The 20,508-nt window shown below is 45.2% G+C and overlaps 1 protein-coding gene across 2 annotated transcripts in view; it reads right to left on the bottom strand.

The window, feature by feature from the left end:
- LOC146035957 (cytochrome P450 2A5-like) overlaps positions 1 to 20,508 on the bottom strand; it is a 64,845-nt gene that overhangs the window by 22,051 nt on the left and 22,286 nt on the right. For both annotated transcript variants that reach the window (XM_083159684.1, XM_083159683.1), the window contains exon 3: positions 11,819 to 11,968. In XM_083159684.1, coding sequence (XP_083015810.1) covers positions 11,819 to 11,968 — 150 coding nt within the window. The remainder of the gene's footprint in view (positions 1 to 11,818; positions 11,969 to 20,508) is intronic.

Raw genomic sequence — 20,508 nt, 5'->3', positions numbered from 1 at the left:
TTTAAAGCGTATGTTGTGTCTCTGTTTCCGGCGGACACAAGTCTACAAAGGTGCAAAGACCTGCTGGTCAGGAGATTGTCATCTGACGGGGACCGTGACATGGCCCCAGCTCCTCCTTCATTTTCTCCCACACCTGTGCCTGTGAGGAAACAGCTGCGATTTCCCACACAACCCGCTGGCGGGGATGCAGGGCAGGCAGGAGGGAGTTTGGACATCTGGTCCGGACTCAAGGACCTGCCAACGATTGCTGACATGTCTACTGTCGGTGCATTGGATGCTGTCAACATTGAAAAAATGGTGGATGATTACTTTGGTGACAGCATCCAAGTAGACATGTCAGACAGTCCTTACCTGTACTGGCAGGAAAAAAAGGCAGTTTGGAAACCCCTGTACAAACTGGCTCTATTTTACCTGAGTTGTCCCCCCTCCAGTGTGTACTCCGAAAGAGTATTCAGTGCAGCGGGGAACCTGGTCAGTGAGTGGCGAAGGAGGTTGCTCCCGAAAAATGTTGAGAAAATGATGTTTATAAAAATGAATTATCACTTATTCAATGTAGAGCAGGAATTGCCTCCAGAGATTATAACTGGACCTGTGATTGTGGAGTCCAGCGGGGACGAATTGATAATCTCTGAGAATGAGGAAGTACACACTGAAGGGGGCGAGGAATCAGAGGAGGAGGAGGATGATGATGATGATGATGATGATGAGTGACGATGACATCTTGTTACTGTAGAGCCAGTTTATACAGGGAGATATTATGAATTGTTTTATTTTTTGTGGGGGCCCAAACAAACCAATCATTTCAGCCACAGTTTTGTAGGCCCTGTCGCTGAAATGTTTGGTTTGTTAAAGTGTGCATGTCCTATTTTCGCAACATAAGGGTGGGTGGGAGGGCCCAAGGACAATTCCATCTTGCATCACCATTCATTATTCCTACTGCTGAGAGTCATTCATATGTGGGACTTGTCTTTTCAATGCATACAACTGTTTGCATTCCACTTGATTGCTGCACCTTCATGGGTGAGAATGTGATCTCCCTGACCTGGGGGACTCAGGGCTGGGGCAGGAAGGCTCAATTACACTTCTTTTTTTGGGCGGCTAACCTTTTTTTACCTGTCTGGTCTGGTGCCCACTGCTGAGAGTCATTTTTAATGAGGGAATTGTCTTTCAAATGCATATAGCTGTTTGCATTCCACCTCATTGCTGCACCTTCATGGGTGAGAATGTGATCTCCTTGACCTGGAGTAGTCAGGACTGTTGCCGGAAGGCTCAATTACACTTATTTTTGGCCGGCTACACTTTTTTTTACCTGTCTGGTCTGGTGCCCACTGCTGACAGTCATTTTTAATGAGGGTATTGTCTTTCAAATGCATATAGCTGTTTGCATTCCACCTCATTGCTGCACCTTCATGGGTGAGAATGTGATCTCCTTGACCTGGAGGAGTCAGGACTGTTGCCGGAAGGCTCAATTACACTTATTTTTGGCCGGCTACACTTTTTTTTACCTGTCTGGTCTGGTGCCCACTGCTGACAGTCATTTTTAATGAGGGTATTGTCTTTCAAATGCATATAGCTGTTTGCATTCCACTTGATTGCTGCACCTTCATGGGTGAGAATGTGATCTCCCTGACCTGAGAGTCATTTTTAATGCATTTCAGGGTCAGGATCAGGCACATCATAATTAATAATCAATCAATCATAATCAATCAATCATAATCAATCAATCTATCATAATCAATCAATCATAATCAGAATCAAGCCTGGGCGGCTGCAATTAAAGTTCTTTGTGGGCGGCTAAAGTTTTTTTTAGTTTTCCAGTTACTGCAGTTTTATACATAGCTTGGTTTTTGTAAGTTGAAGACTTGTCAGTGCAATTTTCTTTTACAATATCCTTTATCTTTGCATGGACTTTGTGTATTTGGTTAGCATTCTGAGGTGTACACTGACTGCCTTCACCTTGAGCATGATCAGTTTCTGAAGCGGCAAAAATCCTTTTGTTTTGAAGATAGTCACTTTCTTTGCCGTTAGTTGTACAGGCTGACCTACTAACAGACACAGTTGCTTCGGAACAAGTTGTTGGAAATTTTTTAGGAGATAAAGCTGTACAAACCTTCTGGCCCCCCTTTTCAATTTTTAATTGATTTGCAAACATTTTGTAGTATTTGTCATATGTGCATAGCCTTTTAGAGAGAACTGCTTTTTCCTCATCAGATAACCTTTGTAATGATTTGACCTTCGCATCTCTCTCCTTTTTATTTAATGACAAGAACGATGAATACTTCTTTAATTTCTTCATCAACTGTTCTTTATTCATGAAATGGTCCGATAAAGCCTTTCCTCAAAACTTAAGTAAAGTTATGTTTCCTTGATAATACTTTCACAGCTCACAAAATTCTCATCACTGGCTTCCTTTTCTTTGCCACTTGATACCTTGTTTTCACAATAAAGATTGATTTATTTTTGATGACCAGTTGGGTACAATTAGTTACACATCTTTTTGGGCGGCTAAACTTTTTTGGGGGAGGCTGCATTTAAACTTCTTTGGGGGCGGCTGCAATTAAACTTCTTTGGGGCACAGGGGCACAGGGGGTATCCTGTAGTGGGCTGCCACACATTTTTTTAAATATGGATCTTTCAGCACAGAGACAAACTGCACATCAGGGTCAGGATCAGCCAGGTTGTTAAACGGGGTTTCGACCACTGTTGGAGCACTCCTCTTAAAGTAATCTTTTCACGAGCGTCCATCACTTTGATAGGCTTGTCTCCTGCCATGATCTGTTGCTTATTTGAATTCAGCATTTCACGGGCGTCCTGCACTTTACCCCTTATGCGGAAGCGAGCATCTTTGGCCACCAACTTTTCACGGGCATCTTTTATCCCTAGTTTTTGGCGTGCATCAGTCACACCAATTTTCTGACGAGCATCAAATGTTCTCTGAAAACTGGTGGCAAGTGGACGATTGTTCACAGATGGTTGGAGTCTGGATCTCACGTTTCCTATACCTCCCCTGTTACTGACCCTGCGGTACATCCCGGTGCCCACGGACATTCCCCGTTTCCTGATCAGTTCATCCAGCGACACGTCGGCCATATTCCTCCAACCACACAGCTGCTATATCTAATTTGATAAAAATAAAAATAATACTTGTGCTGTGTGGGACTGTAAAAAAGAATTCCATGCTGCTTGTGCACTGACGTCTGCCACTGAGTGCCACGGCCAAGCAGTACCTAATAAGAAAATAAATTATTATAAATTCTGCTGGTGCACAATACTAGTATTGCTGACGTATCTACCTGTCTTGTGCCTAATACTACTGTCTTATCTACCTGTCTGGTGCCTAGTACTGCCATATCTACCGTCTGGTCTGGGGCTCACTGCCTAATACTGCCGTATCTACCTGTCTGATCTGGGGCTCACTGCCTAATACTGCTGTACCTGTCTGGTCAGGGGCTCACTGCCTAATTTTTTTTGGAGCCTTGAGACTTTTAGGGATGCTATGCTAGCCGACACCTTTAGGTGGACTCTGGTCTGTCTTGTATCAAGCACAGTGGTCTCATGTGCATGAGATTGTTCTCTGTCCTCTTTTAAAATTGTGTCACCATCTTCATGGGTGAGAATGTGATCTCCCTGACTTGGGGGAGTCAGGGCTGGGGCAGGAAGGGTACAGGCTGAGTGGGGGTAGGGCACCCTTGTACTCTGCTGCTTTTGCCGGCTCCGGCCGGTAGCGTCTCCCTGGTGTCACGGCTGGCACTCTGCAGGGCCTCCCTCTTGCCTTCCTCATGATGCTGGCTGCTGGCTCTCTCTGTGTGCGCTGCTGTCCATCACCGCCGGGTCTCCTGCACGGAAACGCTGCCCGGCTCTCTCCTCTCTAGCGGGTCTCACTTCTGCACGCTTCCAGGCTGCGCACTCTGCTGCTCTCCTCTCTGTGGATCTTTAGGGTGCCCAGCCTGTCTTCTCTCTCTAAGCACGTGTCATCCTCTCTCACGCTGCTGCAAACCCTCCTCCGGCACAGTTTCATTTCACCTCTGACCTCTCCTTTTGCGCTCCTGTGCCAGTGCCCCTGTAACGGTGTGTGGTGCAAAATAGTACCTGAATCTGGAGCTGATTACGGCGGCAGCTTCTGGATTCCTCACGGCTTCTTCGGGAGAACCTGTGGCAGGGAATGGCACAACCCAAGGAGAACCCACAAAAGACAAGGCTACTACGGCTAGCAGCAACAAATATTTATTTAAAGGAGGAAACGCTGCCCGGCTCTCTCCTCTCTAGCGGGTCTCACTTCTGCAAAAAATAGTTGATGGTGGCGCTCAAACCTAGATTTGCCGGCTGCTGTGTCGAGTGGGTCCCAACTCAGAGAATAATATATAATGCTTGGTGACCAGCGCTCAGGCACTAACATACATATGGTGTGATATGCGTTTACTATGAACGTGCTGTGACAGACAAGTCTGTGAGCCAGTGTTGAAAAGCAATGTTATTTATTGAAGCAGAGTAAAAAGAATGACTGCACTATTGTGATCTGTGTTGCAGCAGCTGTTGATAGCCGGGGCAGGGCTAAAGGACACAGCGTGCTGGTGGCACAGTCACCTGTATGAGAATGCACAGTCGGGTGGGGAGGGGGGGTAATGCTGGGTGGGGGCAAGTGGGGGGTCAGGGAAGAACAGTGCGGTGGTACTGGGTGTGGGCGGTGCCCAGATAGTCCCGGACTGGAAATGCAGGAGTGAAACAGCTGGATGCCCACAATGGGGAGAGTACAGTCCTGGGTCAAGGAAGGTGGCAGGGTGTCGTCGAAGGCTGGCGTCCCAAGCACCTCCGGCGGTGCACCGTGCACGTACCTGATACCCGCTTGATCTTCTCCCGTCTGGAGGGTCCTCGGCGGTGTCCACGGATTGGAGACTGTACCGGCGTCTGCTGCAGGGGAGGACGCCGGCTGTCGATCCACGCCGCTTCTACAGCAAACAGCCGCACTTCCGGGTTCTGCGGGGATCGCGTAATCGGAAGTGTGAGCTGGTTGGTGGAGCAGGGTGGGCTCGACTCCTGGATAGGAGGAGACTTAGAAGCTTGTAGGATGATGTTGTATGCTATCAACAGCTGCTGCAACACAGATCACAATAGTGCAGTCATTCTTTTTACTCTGCTTCAATAAATAACATTGCTTTTCAACACTGGCTCACAGACTTGTCTGTCACAGCACGTTCATAGTAAACGCATATCACACCATATGTATGTTATTGCCTGAGCGCTGGTCACCAAGCATTATATGGGTCTCACTTCTGCACGCTTCCAGGCTGCGCACTCTGCTGCTCTCCTCTCTGTGGATCTTTAGGGTGCCCAGCCTGTCTTCTCTCTCTAAGCACGTGTCATCCTCTCTCACGCTGCTGCAAACCCTCCTCCAGCACAGTTTCATTTCACCTCTGACCTCTCCTTTTGCGCTCCTGTGCCAGTGCCCCTGTAACGGTGTGGTGCAAAATAGTACCTGAATCTGGAGCTGATTACGGCGGCAGCTTCTGGATTCCTCACGGCTTCTTCGGGAGAACCTGTGGCAGGGAATGGCACAACCCAAGGAGAACCCACAAAAGACAAGGCTACTACGGCTAGCAGCAACAAATATTTATTTAAAGGAGGAAACGCTGCCCGGCTCTCTCCTCTCTAGCGGGTCTCACTTCTGCACGCTTCCAGGCTGCGCACTCTGCTGCTCTCCTCTCTGTGGATCTTTAGGGTGCCCAGCCTGTCTTCTCTCTCTAAGCACATGTCATCCTCTCTCACGCTGCTGCAAACCCTCCTCCGGCACAGTTTCATTTCACCTCTGACCTCTCCTTTTGCGCTCCTGTGCCAGTGCCCCTGTAACGGTGTGGTGCAAAATAGTACCTGAATCTGGAGCTGATTATGGCGGCAGCTTCTGGATTCCTCACGGCTTCTTCGGGAGAACCTGTGGCAGGGAATGGCACAACCCAAGGAGAACCCACAAAAGACAAGGCTACTACGGCTAGCAGCAACAAATATTTATTTAAAGGAGGAAACGCTGCCCGGCTCTCTCCTCTCTAGCGGGTCTCACTTCTGCACGCTTCCAGGCTGCGCACTCTGCTGCTCTCCTCTCTGTGGATCTTTAGGGTGCCCAGCCTGTCTTCTCTCTCTAAGCACGTGTCATCCTCTCTCACGCTGCTGCAAACCCTCCTCCGGCACAGTTTCATTTCACCTCTGACCTCTCCTTTTGCGCTCCTGTGCCAGTGCCCCTGTAACGGTGTGGTGCAAAATAGTACCTGAATCTGGAGCTGATTACGGCGGCAGCTTCTGGATTCCTCACGGCTTTTTCCGGAGAACCTGTGGCAGGGAATGGCACAACCCAAGGAGAACCCACAAAAGACAAGGCTGCTACGGCTAGCAGCAACAAATATTTATTTAAAGGAGATATGTAAATGGGTTGCTGCAATACACTCACGTACTTATGCAAAACAGTCACTTTATATCATTCAGTAATTAAAGCTATAACTAATCAATGACCAGATTAAAGAGAGAACGATTACGCAATAAATTACATCACAACAATAACAATATGACAGAATAATATTACGTCACAACATGTCCGCCAAGTGGCGCTATGCATCCTATATACACTGCGCGGTAGTCCCTGGTGCAAAACAACACAGTTCCTGAATTTGAATAACGGTCCCGCGAAGGAAATCCTCACAAGGTGATTAGGCCATAACTTAGTGTGCACACTACTTTTATGTATAACAAAAGTGATCAAAAATCCTCTCTAAGAGGGGCAGGCAGATTCCCATCCCTTAGGGCAATCCCCTGTATCAGAGGCAAACAGGCAGTCCTGTTAGTGGGGGTATCCAACACCCCAGTACCTGAACAATCAGCTGCAGTTGCCAGCTCCTGCTGGTCACGACTCCTGGCTGGCCACTGCCTGTCTTGGGTGCTGTGTGGTCCTCTGGGTGACTCCCAGATGGGCGGCAATGTCCCTCTCTGCCTAGTTCCGTGCTGTAGGTCTCTGCAGTCACTCCTACTGGGCTCTATCTCCCTTCACATGCTGCTCACCCCTTCTTCTGGTCAGCAGTGCTGGCTGTCATTAACTGCTGGGTCCTTGCTCCCAGTGCCTGGTCTCAGATGTGTGCTTCTCTCTGCACAGCATCTCTGTCTGCATGCTTCCTGGCTCAGGATACAAGCTCTTCACCCCTCTGCACACTTTCTCTCTCTCTCACACACTGCTGCTGGGATCACCTCTGACCTCCCAGCTTCCTGTCTCATGTGCAGGGGAGCTGGGACACTAGGACACTAGCTGAGTCTGTTAACCCCTCACAGACCTGCAGCTTCCACAAGCAAAGGAGGTTTTCCTCTGAGCAGCATTGGCTGCAATTAAAATCTCTTTGGGGGCACAAGAGTACACCAGGGGTGGACTGCCACACTCCCTGGGCAGCCAATCAGGGGGGTGTCAGGCTCCCTGCACGTGGACTGAGCTGGGGCTGTTTAACCCCTCACATCCCTGCAGTTTTCCTCTGAGCAGCATTGGCTGCAATTAAACTTCTTTGGGGGCACTCCAGGGGCACAGGGGGTATCCTGTAGTGGGCTGCCACACAAGCCCATTCACATTTTTTGAAATATGGCTATCCACAGGTTGTTCAGTCTGCCATTTGAGATTGGCATCTTTCAGCACAGAGACAAACTGCACATCAGGGTCAGGATCAACCAGGTTGTTAAACGGGGTTTCGACCATGAATCAATCACATCAAAAAATTAATTAATAATCAATCAATCATAATCACAATCAAGCCAGATAGGGGTCTTGTTAAATATTAAACTGACCAAAACAGATACACACACAACTAATACTGCCTCATCTACCTGTCTGGTCTAGTGCCCACTGCCTAGTACTACCGTATCTACCGTCTGGTGCCTAGTACTTCCTAGTACTGCCTTATCTACCGGTCTTGTGCCTAGTACTGCAGTATCTACCGTGTGGTGTCTAGTACTGCTTCATCTACCTGTCTGGTCTGGTGCCCACTGCTGAGAGTCATTCGTATGAGGGACTTGTCTTTTAAATGCATACAACTGATTGCATTCCACTAATGAGAGTAATTGATTGCTGCACCAATCGCCCACTGCTCCTCGGCTGCACTGTGTAAACAGTGCACAATCAAGCCAGATAGGGGTCTTGGTGCTTGTTTTGAGGTTGTAGCAGGGGAGTGCAGCTACGAGTCGTAACACCTTGAGAGAAGATCAGTACTTCTCTTACGGCAAAGGACATCCTCCTCGACAGAGCGCACAGCTTCACGAGGGACGCATGTGAAGCAGTGAGCAAAGGGAACACCCGCCTAGCGAGCCAGATCACCTGAATCCACCCTAGCGATCAATAGAGTTACAGAAGTCGCAGCCAGATAGAACTCTTCCAGCTGCCACCTAGTCATTGATTAGCCCACTCCACCCATTAGGCAATGATTGACGAGACGAATGGTAATAAAAATCAGATGAAATTAATTATAAAAATAATCATAATCACAATCAAGACAGATAGGGGTCTTATGAAATATTAAACTGACCAAAACAGATACACACTCTGCACCATCGAGCAGGTGATCACTGACATGCCAGGTGCAACGGTCTTTAGCACCCTGAATGCCAAGTGTGGGTTTTGGCAGATCCCTCTGGACAGAGCCTCTTCCATGCTTACTGCCTTCATGACCCCTATTGGGTGCTACGTCTTTCTACGCATGCCCTATGGCATCACCACGGGCAGCGAAGTTTTCCAGCGCTGCATGGAGCAACAGTTCGCTGGCTCTCCCTTTGACATCATCGCTGTCTGCATCCTCCTTATCTGCACAGCCGGGTCCATCAGTTACTGCCACTGCTGCAACCAATGCTAGTGATGGTTACGCATGCCCTATGGCATCACCACGGGCAGCGAAGTTTTCCAGCGCTGCATGGAGCAACAGTTCGCTGGCTCTCCCTTTGACATCATCGCTGTCAGCTTCCTCCTTATCTGCACAGCCGGGTCCGTTAGTTACTGCCACTGCTGCAACCAATGCTAGTGATGGTTTACATTACATTACATCTTCCATCTGCCACCTTAAAATTGATTAGCCCACTCCCCTACACCCATTAGGCAATGATTTAAGAGACGACTGGTAATAATAAATGAATAATAATCACAAAATTAAACAATCAGATTACATTATCACACAATCAAGCCAGATAGGGGTCTTGTTGGATGTTAAAGTGATCGAAACAGTTACACACTTGCAGACAAACTCTGTGCTGCACAAAATGCCCACCGCTCCTTGGCTGCACATGGTAAACAGTGCATGATCAAGCCAGATAGGTATCTTTTATGGGCCTATTTTTTTAAACTGCCATCATGTCTGCCGCTGCAGTGCCACTCTTACATGAGCCACGTGTTTGTGCCGCACACTTGTGTGGCTTAGCATAGTTATCCAGCTACCTCAGTGCAAACTTTGGCAATAAAAACAATATTGTGAGGTGTGAGGTGTTCAGAATACACTGGAAATGAGTGTAAATGAATGTTATTGAGGTCAATATAGTGTAGGAGCAAAAAAAACACAAAATTCTGCAATTTTTGCTGTTTTTAGGCTTTTTTAACAAAAAAATCAGAACCCAAAACCCAAATAAATCCAAACACAAAACACTTAGGAGGTGTTTTGCCAAAACCCATTAGAACCCAAAACCTCAAGGTAATCAGAACCCAAAACCCAAAACCCAAAACCCGAAAAGTGGCCGGTGCACATCTCTAATACACGGGGATTCAGATGAAGACTTTGATCTTTATTGTATAAAGCAGGTAACAGCATACCAGATTAATTCCATAGGCAAGCGTAGTTACAGGCAGAAGCCTATAGGTAATACAGCATAGAACAGACTCTTGAAAATGCTCCAGTGGTCCCTACCATAGCTCCAAAACCTGGTCTGGATCCTCCACATTACTCTCATGTGGAGATATGCTGTCTCTGCCACAATACATATTGCATTTTAAAATTTTAGTTTAAAACAATATCATTTTTAGTATATTTTGTATAAACAACCAACCATGTAAGAAATTTAATAGGATGAGAGATTCAGAAAGTGAGAGATTTGGTAAGAAATCTCCAGTTTTTTTAAAGTGCCAATCATGCAAAATCAATGCAAAACCAGTATGATTTTGAAGTGTAAATGATTGACGCATTCAAAAAAAAAATGGAAATTTCTTACCAAATCTCTCACTTTCTGAATCTCTCATCCTATTAAATTTCACCCCATGTTTCTAACCATATTCTAGTTTAGAATATTTTCTTAAAATGGTAATGTTTGAATAGGCTGATTCAAGTACATATGTGTCTGCAGCCAAACAGATTATGTCCATCGTTTCACTGGCTGCAATAGATAAATTATAAAAAAAGGATCTGCTTGGTTGCTATGGGAAACATCACCCCTTTACATTTTTGGAAGCTTTAATAAATTTCCCCTTAATGTCTGCACACCATAATGCATAAGAATCACAGTGGGACTGACACAGTGTACTGTATTTTTCTTTAGACTTTTGCCTTGTTACTTGGCGAGTGCAGCGAAAAACTGCTCATAGGGCCTTATTCTAGTTCATTCTTTCTGAAAAAATCCTTCTTAGATGGATAAAACCATGTGCACTGCAGGGGGCAGATGTAAAATGTGCAGAGAGAATTAGATTTGGGTGAGTTATTTTGTTTCTGTGCAGGGTAAATACTGGCTGCTTTATTTCTACACTGCAATATAGATCTCACTTTGAAGTAAAACCCCACCCAAATCTAATTTTCTCTGCACAAGTTACATCTGCCCCACCTGCAGTGCACATGGTTTTGTCCATCTAAGAAGGATTTTGTCAGAAAGAGTGAACAAGAATAAGGCCCATAATGTATCAGAGATGCTTGGCTTCAACTAATGGCACAGGAATTCAGTTTACACACACAAAAAAGTCACAGAGTAATATAAAAAGGAGTAAAGGTGAATGGCGGCATGGGGTACACTTAGCTTCCGGCTATGGACTGACTCTTGCAGTTGTGAACAGAAAAACAATGACCAGTGTGGCCATATAAAATAAGATGAACTGATACTAGCACAGATGGCTGGATACTAGTTGAGTTACCCTTATCCTAAACACTCGGGACATGGAGAATTTAGGATTATTCTGGATTTAGGAATATTTTTAGTTTATTCATACTTACCTGTCCCTAGTTGTCCCCTGGTGTCCACGGCATCCATCTTTCGAGGCATACCCAGGCTCAATGATGCATTATGTGGGTGCATGGTGGATGTCATGATGTCACTGATGCACACGCACAATGCACGATGCATCATTGAGACCTGGAATGTCTCTGAAGATGGACGCCATGGATGCTGGGGTGGGTTTAGAAAAAAAACTAGGGTTTTCAGAATATTTTGGTTTTTGGATATCCGGATAAGGGATACTCAACCTGTATTAGCAACTGAAAAGGGAAAAGGGGTATAAGTCACTCACACACTAATACCAAGGGCTGATTCCGTTATATGTTGTAAGGTCTAATTGGAGTAAAGATCAATATAGACTAGGCGATTTTGAGCTCAAAATCTCTGAGTGTGTATGGTTCGGCAATGTTAAGTGCTGATGCGTGCTCCCCCACCATCGCTGGCCACCACAATCCATCAGCCGAGTTAACCACTCTCCCCAGTCTCCTGCTCCCCTCCTCCTCCTGTGAAAATTGCTCAGTGTGTATGCACTAAAAGATATTTATTGGCCAGTGCTTTTCACATCATCTCTCGGCATACAAGGGTGTATCTATTATAAAGACTACATTATACACAAAGGACTACTTACCATTCATCTCCTCAAAGGTTTCCACAAGATAATGAGCTTCCTCTTGTACCCTTTCTTCAATGCTCCTTTTCCCCATGCCAAAATTTCTCAGGGTCATAACTGAGAAGCGACGGAGCTGTTTCCAGCATTCTCCGTTGCTGAATACCACTCCTGGGGAATACACATGATAGGTACTGTTATAGAGTAAGAAAGATGCATCACTATACACCAAGCGTTGGCAATATAAGGTAACAAACAAATATTCATATGCTGTATATCCAGTGGTGAGTCGAAATCTAATATCAGTGCCTACATAAGTCAGTTATTATCAGTTGAATTGGCTACACTCATTGCACTTTCAGTGGCACACGTAGGGGGGTTTATGAGTACCCAGAAACCAGTGGCATAGCTACGAAAATTGTGTGCCCCCCCCCCCCCCCCGCCGGGAATTTTTGGCGCCCCCCCTCAAGAAAAGTTAACCCCCCCCTGCCTTACCCGCTGCCGCTTGCCGTCGCATCGATGCCTATCTACTCTGTGGTCCCGGCGCTCCTCCTCGCTAGGCTTGGCTCCTGCTATTATAAAAAAAATCTCCTACACAAAATGTCTGCCACCTTATAGCAGACCATTTTTTTGGGTGCTAGAGGAGGCCACTGCCTCCTCTAGCATCCTAAAAAAACTGTCTGCTATAACGGGGCAGACATTTTGTGTAGGAGATGTTTTATAATAGCAGGAGCCAAGCCGAGCGAGGAGGAGCGCTGGGACCGCAGAGTAGATATGCGTGTCCCGTTACATAGGCAGCGATGCGACGGCAAGCGGTAGCGGGTAAGGCAGGGGGTTATTTTTCTCTGAGTGGGGGCAGCAGTGGAACAGGCAGGCAGGAACGGAACGATAGCCCCGCAGACCCCCGGCGCCCACACTTTACTTAGCGCCTCCCCCCCCCTAAGACACCAGATTTTTGTTTCCATTAAATGCAGCCCCCTGCCATGGCCCATGTTTAAGCCCCACCCTTTGGAGATTGGGTCTGCCCCTAATGAAACACCCGCAAATTGTGGGTAATGCAGAAAACAAGTATAGTTACAGTATCCATGTTACCTTGCTTTTTCCACACAGCTGCTGCTGCTGCTGCTGCTATGTTCTGCCTGGCTCTGCCCCTCCTCCTCTCTCTCCACCTATCCAATGCTGCTGCTGCTGTGTTTCTGCCTGGCACTGCCGCTCCTCGTCTTTCCAACTACCCAATACTGCTGCTGTGTTTCTGCCTGGCCCTGCCCCTCCTCCTCTCTCCAACTACCCAATGCTGCTGCTTCTGTGTTTCTGTTTAGCTCTGCCCCTCCTCCTCTCTTAAAGCCTAATGCTGCTGCTGCTACTGCCTGTGCAGGTAAAAGCTTCAGCATAATTTTAATCTTAAACATATACACATATACATGTGTGTATGTATGTGTGATATATATATATATATATATATATATATATGCGTAGTGAGTCGGCCTGGAACTCTCCCCTTGGGCGAACTTAGACCCCATTGTGGTAAAGATGGTAAAGACAAGTCTAAACCTCTATACATATGTTTGTTACTGGTCATCAACATAGTCGAAACCGTACATACCGAGGTTTAGAGAACGTGGATATCCTACAAAATTTGTTGATTCTACTTTAAATAGAGCTCTGATTGTGAGGAAATCCTTCAATTTAAAAAGAGATAGACCATTGAGGATAACAAATCTAATTGCCTATTTATAACAAAGTTCAATGATGGGGAAAAGAAAATCTCTAAAATCCTGCCCAAAACATTGGCATATCCTCAAGTGTGATCCAGGTACCCATATTGGTGATGAACCAAAGATTGTATACAAAAACATTTTACAAATAAAACTATAAGTACGTGGGTTTTAAAAAGTCAACTTGAACCTATAAAACACATACAATCTACAAATGTATCCTCCTTTTTGAGCCTCAAAGGTTGTTTTCCTTGCGGCATCCTTTGAATCAGTAATCAATTCTGTATGTAACATTAACCAGTTTATTAATTGTACATCGATATATGTTATATATTTATTGGTGTGTCCATGTGGCTCTAGAAGACCAAACGCACATTAAAGGTGAGTATTCTAGAGCACATGAGAAACATAAAGGGGGGAATTTACTAAAGGAAATTTGTAAAAAAATAGGTGTATTTGTATCCAGAAATACACTTATTTTTGACATTTACTATCCCGAAAATACGGCAATTCGTAGTCGTATTAATGTGCTATCAATACGAATACGAATTGCCGTATTTTCGGGATAGTAAATGTCAAAAATAAGTGTATTTCTGGATACAAATACACCTATTTTTTACAAATTTCCTTTAGTAAATTTCCCCTAAAGCATGGAGTCAGGAACCATAGTGTTCCTTTGGCACTTTAACAATAAACATAACTGCGATCCTACTGGTTTAAAGGTCACCGGTATAGAAATAGTACCGGTAGGAAAGAGGGGTGGTGACAGAGATCATACTCTGTTAAGATGTGAGACCTACTGGATACTTACACTAAATACACAGACTCCTATTGGCCTTAATGAAGGGTATGAAATCACCACCTTCATTAATCATTATAAATCTATATATTTGTCCTATGAGTCTTCTATTATGTATATACACAACGTTTTATATAGTTATTGTTACATAAATTGGCATCCAATATTTCCTCCTTTAATAGATAATAGTATCTTTATTAATCAAAGATAAATAACTATTATTCTGGTAACTTTAATCTGTAAAAATTGTTAAAGTTATTTTAAATACAATTGGTTTTATGGAGCCTCCATGTGACATTTTTGAGCTCTACATCATTAATGCGGCCCTACTGCGTTATTATCTTCCACAAAATATTTTGATGCACATCTAGTGGTAGATTTTATGAATAATATGCAATATAAATAATTATTAGTGTAAAAATATTGTGCACATTGGTGTAAAAATATTGGTTACTTGTGTCCTAGCATGGCACCCAATTAGCGTACGTACGCTAGCGTAGGGAAATCGCATTGCGTGTCCCGTTTTAGTGGCGTGCGATGCGATCTCAGTAGTCACTTTTATTCAGACGGAGTATTCGTAAACTTCAGAAATGAAACCGAAGACCTCGAAATAAAAAGCAATTCTTTATTGGAAGCCCAACGCGTTTCGTCTACACGACTTCATCAGGGGCATGGCATGGCCTAATACGGCCAGAAATCCAGAAAACAGTGGCAGTAATGGACAATGTTCCTTTACACGTACAGTCAGTTAAAATCAGTGTGGGTGGAGACGGAGAATAAAGCCAAGGATAAAAATCCAAGGATAGGTATCCACAAACAATCCCTTCAAAGGTGGACAAGCAGGTGTAAATAGCCAAGGGGGTGAGATCCAAAAATGTGGATAATATGTGGATGCTTAAGCTGGCCATACATCAGTAAGATCGATCTTAAGATCGATTGCGCTCATGATTGTGTACAATTTCCCTTGAAATCCCCGGCAGTCCTTGGTGGTTTTTGGACACACAATCTACACACAATCCATCTTACAATCAGTCATACAATCCATCTGCTGTATGATTGTTTATACAAGATGTGCACACAATCTGCATACAATCCATCATACAATCAGTCATACAATCCATCTGATGATTGATTGTATGATTTGTGTACACAAGATGTGCGCACAATCTGCATACAATCCATCTTACAATCAATTGAGATTGTATGATTGGGTACAATATCTTTCTGATGTATGGCCACCTTTACTCCACTGCAACCAGGATCCTATCCTGGTTGCAGTGGATTAAGCATCCACATTCCCCTACTGCGGATTTTACTATTTTTTACTGAGTGTGAGAAAGGAAGTCCTTACCTCCAAGCCTGTAGGTTATATCCACATTTTTGGATCTCACCCCCTTGGCTATTTACACCTGCTTGTCCACCTTTGAAGGGATTGTTTGTGGATACCTATCCTTGGATTTTATCCTTGGCTTTATTCTCCGTCTCCACCCACACTGATTTTAACTGACTGTACGTGTAAAGGAACATTGTCCATTACTGCCACTGTTTTCTGGATTTCTGGCTGTATTAGGCCATGCCATGCCCCTGATGAAGTCGTGTAGACGAAACGCGTTGGGCTTCCAATAAAGAATTGCTTTTTATATTCGAGGTCTTCGGTTTCATTTCTGAAGTTTACGAATTCTCCGTCTGAATAAAAGTGACTTCAGGATCACATCTATTTGGGACTATCAGTTTGTGGCTAAGTGGTATCACTTGAGCGCACTCTGGACACCCCCCCATCCGTGTATTCTATCCTCTGTCTCTCACTAACAGGAGAGTCGTTCCAGAGGTGCAGCTGGTCGAAAGACCGATTCTAGCGCAATTCCTGACCATATTGTTTGTTATATATATATATATATATATATATATATATATATATATATATATAAATATATATATATATATATATATACACACAGGGGAACAGAGAGGCGGCACTCGGAGACGATAGTAAATAGAAAAAACCTCCAAAGGTGGTTTAATGTGACATTTCAGCAACGTTTCGGGGCTGCGCCCCTTTCTCAAGCAAAGTCAAACAACATGTGAGCAAACAATGTACAAACAATGCCTAAATACCTGTACCAAGCTCCCGCCGTCTCCTCCTCCCCGTCGCTCCGTGCTGCACGCCGCAGCGTGCTTCCGTATAGTCCCCAGCCTTCTCTCACTAGGCGAGTGACGTCAGCGGAAGCTCTACGGCTCAGCTGCTCCGGGCGCCGGGGGTTGGACGCGGCGTCTCTGTTACCTAGGTGACAGAGACCAAACGTAAACAAGACAATACTACACAACGGAACAATCAACATTACAGTGCATTACATTGCTGGGGTGTGTGTGAACAGTTCCAAACTGGAACTGTGCAAATCCATGGCGTCTGCCCCAAAATGGGGGGGACGCAGTGTGAGATGTGTCATGATGAGTGTTGTGTGCACTAATCTACTGCGCTATCAGGCTGGTATTACAAAACAAAATTAACAAATAAATGTGTTGATCGTGCCTCAGTCCACCTGCGTGTAAGCATGTTGTGCCTTAGTGGATGTGACTCACATAGAAGTGAGTAGGGTCCATGCTGTGACATATACATGTGACTCTATGTGCCTGCATGCTGTGCTTGCGTGTGGATACTAACCACTCAGGTTGTGTGATGTCTGCTGCATGCGATCCAGCAGGTCCTGGACTAAGTCGGCTAACATATCTCATATGTGTAAAATGCAGACGTGACCGTTACCCATCCCGTGGGTGGATGTACAGTATAAAGTACCTGTGCTTTGTATGCCAGGAGGATTGGTGTAATGGCTAAAATGATAATGGACTAAGCCTGTCCAGTTGACGGACCAAGGACCCCCCTGTTTATGGCATGTTTGGCAGTGTGCAGAACAGGTATATGTGTGCAGAACAGGTATATGTGTGCTGCTGCACAACTGACTATGTAAATAGGGAAATCCTATTGTATTACTGTGCCATCTGCCTGCCGGCAGGAACTGCCCCCGGTGTTACCCATGACTGCTGCCTCCGCCTATTGAGTAATGGGGTGGTGGGCAATAAGGTGGCTCTACCTGGTGAGTAATGGTGTGGTGGGCAGTAAGGTGGCCACCTGCCTCTCTGGTAAGTATGACAGTGCTGTCGTGGATGCACGGACTACTATGTGTGTGTAATTTCAGAGGAAGCATCCTAGCCACAGGGATTCGTTTAGTCCCTTCGGTTGCACAGTGTCCAGGCGAAAAATCCATTTAGCTTCTAGCTGAAGCAGGGTCTTCCCCCTGTTGCCTCCTCTAGGAGATGGTAATACCTGGTCGATGACTTTGTGTCGCATGGTGGCTACTCCGTGATGCAACTGGGCGAAGTGGCGTGCCACAGGGTGTTCACTTGTGCCGCTGGCTATGGCTGCCCTGATGGCTGTCCGATGTTGGGCCATTCGCTCGCGAAACTGTCGCTCCATCTTGCCCACGTAGCACAAGCCACATGGGCAGAAGAGCGCGTATACTACGAACCTGGATGTACAGGTGAGGGCTTTGTTGATGTAGAATTTCTTCCCTGAGTGGGGGTGTAGAATGAAGTTCCCCGTCAGCATGTATCCACACTGGGTCACTGGTGCATCGGTATTGTAAGGGTATGCCGATGCACCAGTGACCCAGTTGAGAGAGAAGAACAACTTGATCTCATGGCGTCCAAATTTATAGAAAGGGGCTACCTGAAGGCAGAAATCAATGCAGCCAGATCAAAAGCCACTGGCAGGCCTAGGGAAGAATTACTCTTAGAAAAACCTAAACAAACCCTCAAGAATGTCACTCCCTGGGTACAACAATACAATGTACAAAGTAAAGCATTGGTCAAGAAAGGGAAGAGATATTGGCCAATCATAACCACAGATCCAGATTTAAAAGCATTAAAGGATCAACGCCTGATGCCAAGCTTCAAGAGAAGCCGCAACCTCAAGGACTGGCTAGTTAAGACCGACGTCACCCACCTAGGCTCTGCCCCTATTGCGCATTTCTTATCACGCAAGAAAGGCTGTCACAAATGCCTCGGTTGCACAACATGTGGATACATGCTGACGGGGAACTTCATTCTACACCCCCACTCAGGGAAGAAATTCTACATCAACAAAGCCCTCACCTGTACATCCAGGTTCGTAGTATACGCGCTCTTCTGCCCATGTGGCTTGTGCTACGTGGGCAAGACGGAGCGACAGTTTCGCGAGCGAATGGCCCAACATCGGACAGCCATCAGGGCAGCCATAGCCAGCGGCACAAGTGAACAACCTGTGGCACACCACTTCGCCCAGTTGCATCACGGAGTAGCCACCATGCGACACAAAGTCATCGACCAGGTATTACCATCTCCTAGAGGAGGCAAGAGGGGGAAGACCCTGCTTCAGCTAGAAGCTAAATGGATTTTTCGCCTGGACACTGTGCAACCGAAGGGACTAAACGAATCCCTGTGGCTAGGATGCTTCCTCTGAAATTACACACACATAGTAGAGTGCCGCCTCTCTGTTCCCCTGTATACACGCACCTTCCGTGTCAGGAAGGCACCGGGGCAATTCAGATCCAGCACAGCATCTAGGAGTGCCGGTTATCCCGCATCTATATATATATATAGTAAAACATTTATTAAAATACAAAACAATAAAGAAATATATAAGATATTTTACAAGAGTTTGTTGTAGACATAGTTAATTCTCATAGATGAAACATGTACCCATCCTACATGGGGTGCTGTTAATTCCAAGAATCTCTTATATTCTTCTTTATTATTAAAATCTCACAGATATAAATGGATGGAGGCTCATAAATAATATAGGATATACCATACACCGGTCGTTATCTGTATAAAACGGCGGTCTTACACCTATAGTATCGTGTACTGATTCATTCTCCTTGGTATAAAGGTACCTGATATGTACCATCTTTAAAGGTCAAACTTTATATTGGACCACAAAAACTCTTGTGGTAGATTTGGAAAAAAACTCATTTAAAAGTGGATCAGTCACCTTAGAATGACAGACTATCCGACTCCCTCTAGAAATTTACATAGAGAAGGAGACAACCATTCCTGGCTCTCTGTGTGTGTGTATCCTCCTCAGTGGGCACCATAAACAGATGGAGCACCTCTCATGAAGTGCTGGGTATCCACAGATTTCCCCTGCTGGTGATCGCTGGTGGAGAGGCAGTCCATCTGACTGGGATGCACAGTGGAGACGGGCAGGGTTAGGGGGTGTGGGTAGGCAGCGGGGAGGCGGTGAAGAGCTCTGTTGGAACGGGGTGTGTGCGCGTCTTCTGCGCCCCCCTTCTGGCGGATGGCGGGGGCTGGTGGAGGCTGGAGATTCTATCACACATATACAGATAGTGGTAGATGCTCAATTAGTTCAGTAACATTACCCAGGTACATGAGGGAGGGGTACTTACTGGGTAAGTAAAACAAGACATTTTTTCCCCCGGCTGAATGAGTCGGGCTCCATCTGTATATATAAATATATGTGTGTATATATATATATATATATATATATATATATATATATATATATATATATATATATATATATATATATATATATATATATATATATATATATATATATATATATATTAGACAGAAATTGTCGTGTCACTCCAGGGGTCTTTAAATCACAAGGTAGTTTATGTAGAATAGAAAGAGGGAAGGTCTGGTGATCAGTGCGCTACTAACTGCAGCTGGTACTGAGACTTGTCAGGTCTCGAAATGGGTAAAAAGGAAAAAGAAGTGTACCAGCGCTGGCTGAAGATATTTTTATAAAAACTAAAAATAATGATATAGTAGAACGGTATCCTTTACAGTATTTATTATCAATAAAAAATGCTAAAATAGCTGTACCAATAATAGGTAGTATATGTGTAAAAACAGGGGGTTACAATAAAATCATGATAATGGACATTCAATCAGCATCATAATAAATTGTGGGCATAGATATATATTACCACACAGACGTCACAGATGGTAGTCCCATATAGCAGCAGATATCCAGGTAGCCAATGGCAGTCCCAAAACACAGAGTCCAGTTGGTGAATTAGGTTCCTCTGGTGGGAAAGATGGTAAACCTGGAGGAAGATTGAAGTATCCAGTCGCTGCCTCGGATAATGAGTCCGGATGGGGAGGTGCAAGTGCACAGTGCGTGGTCAGCTGTG

The sequence above is a fragment of the Crinia signifera genome, chromosome 9 (assembly GCF_055691185.1).
Source record: "Crinia signifera chromosome 9, ASM5569118v1, whole genome shotgun sequence".
In the NCBI taxonomy this organism is placed as follows: domain Eukaryota; kingdom Metazoa; phylum Chordata; class Amphibia; order Anura; family Myobatrachidae; genus Crinia; species Crinia signifera.
This window is presented reverse-complemented; position numbering and strand designations above follow the sequence as displayed.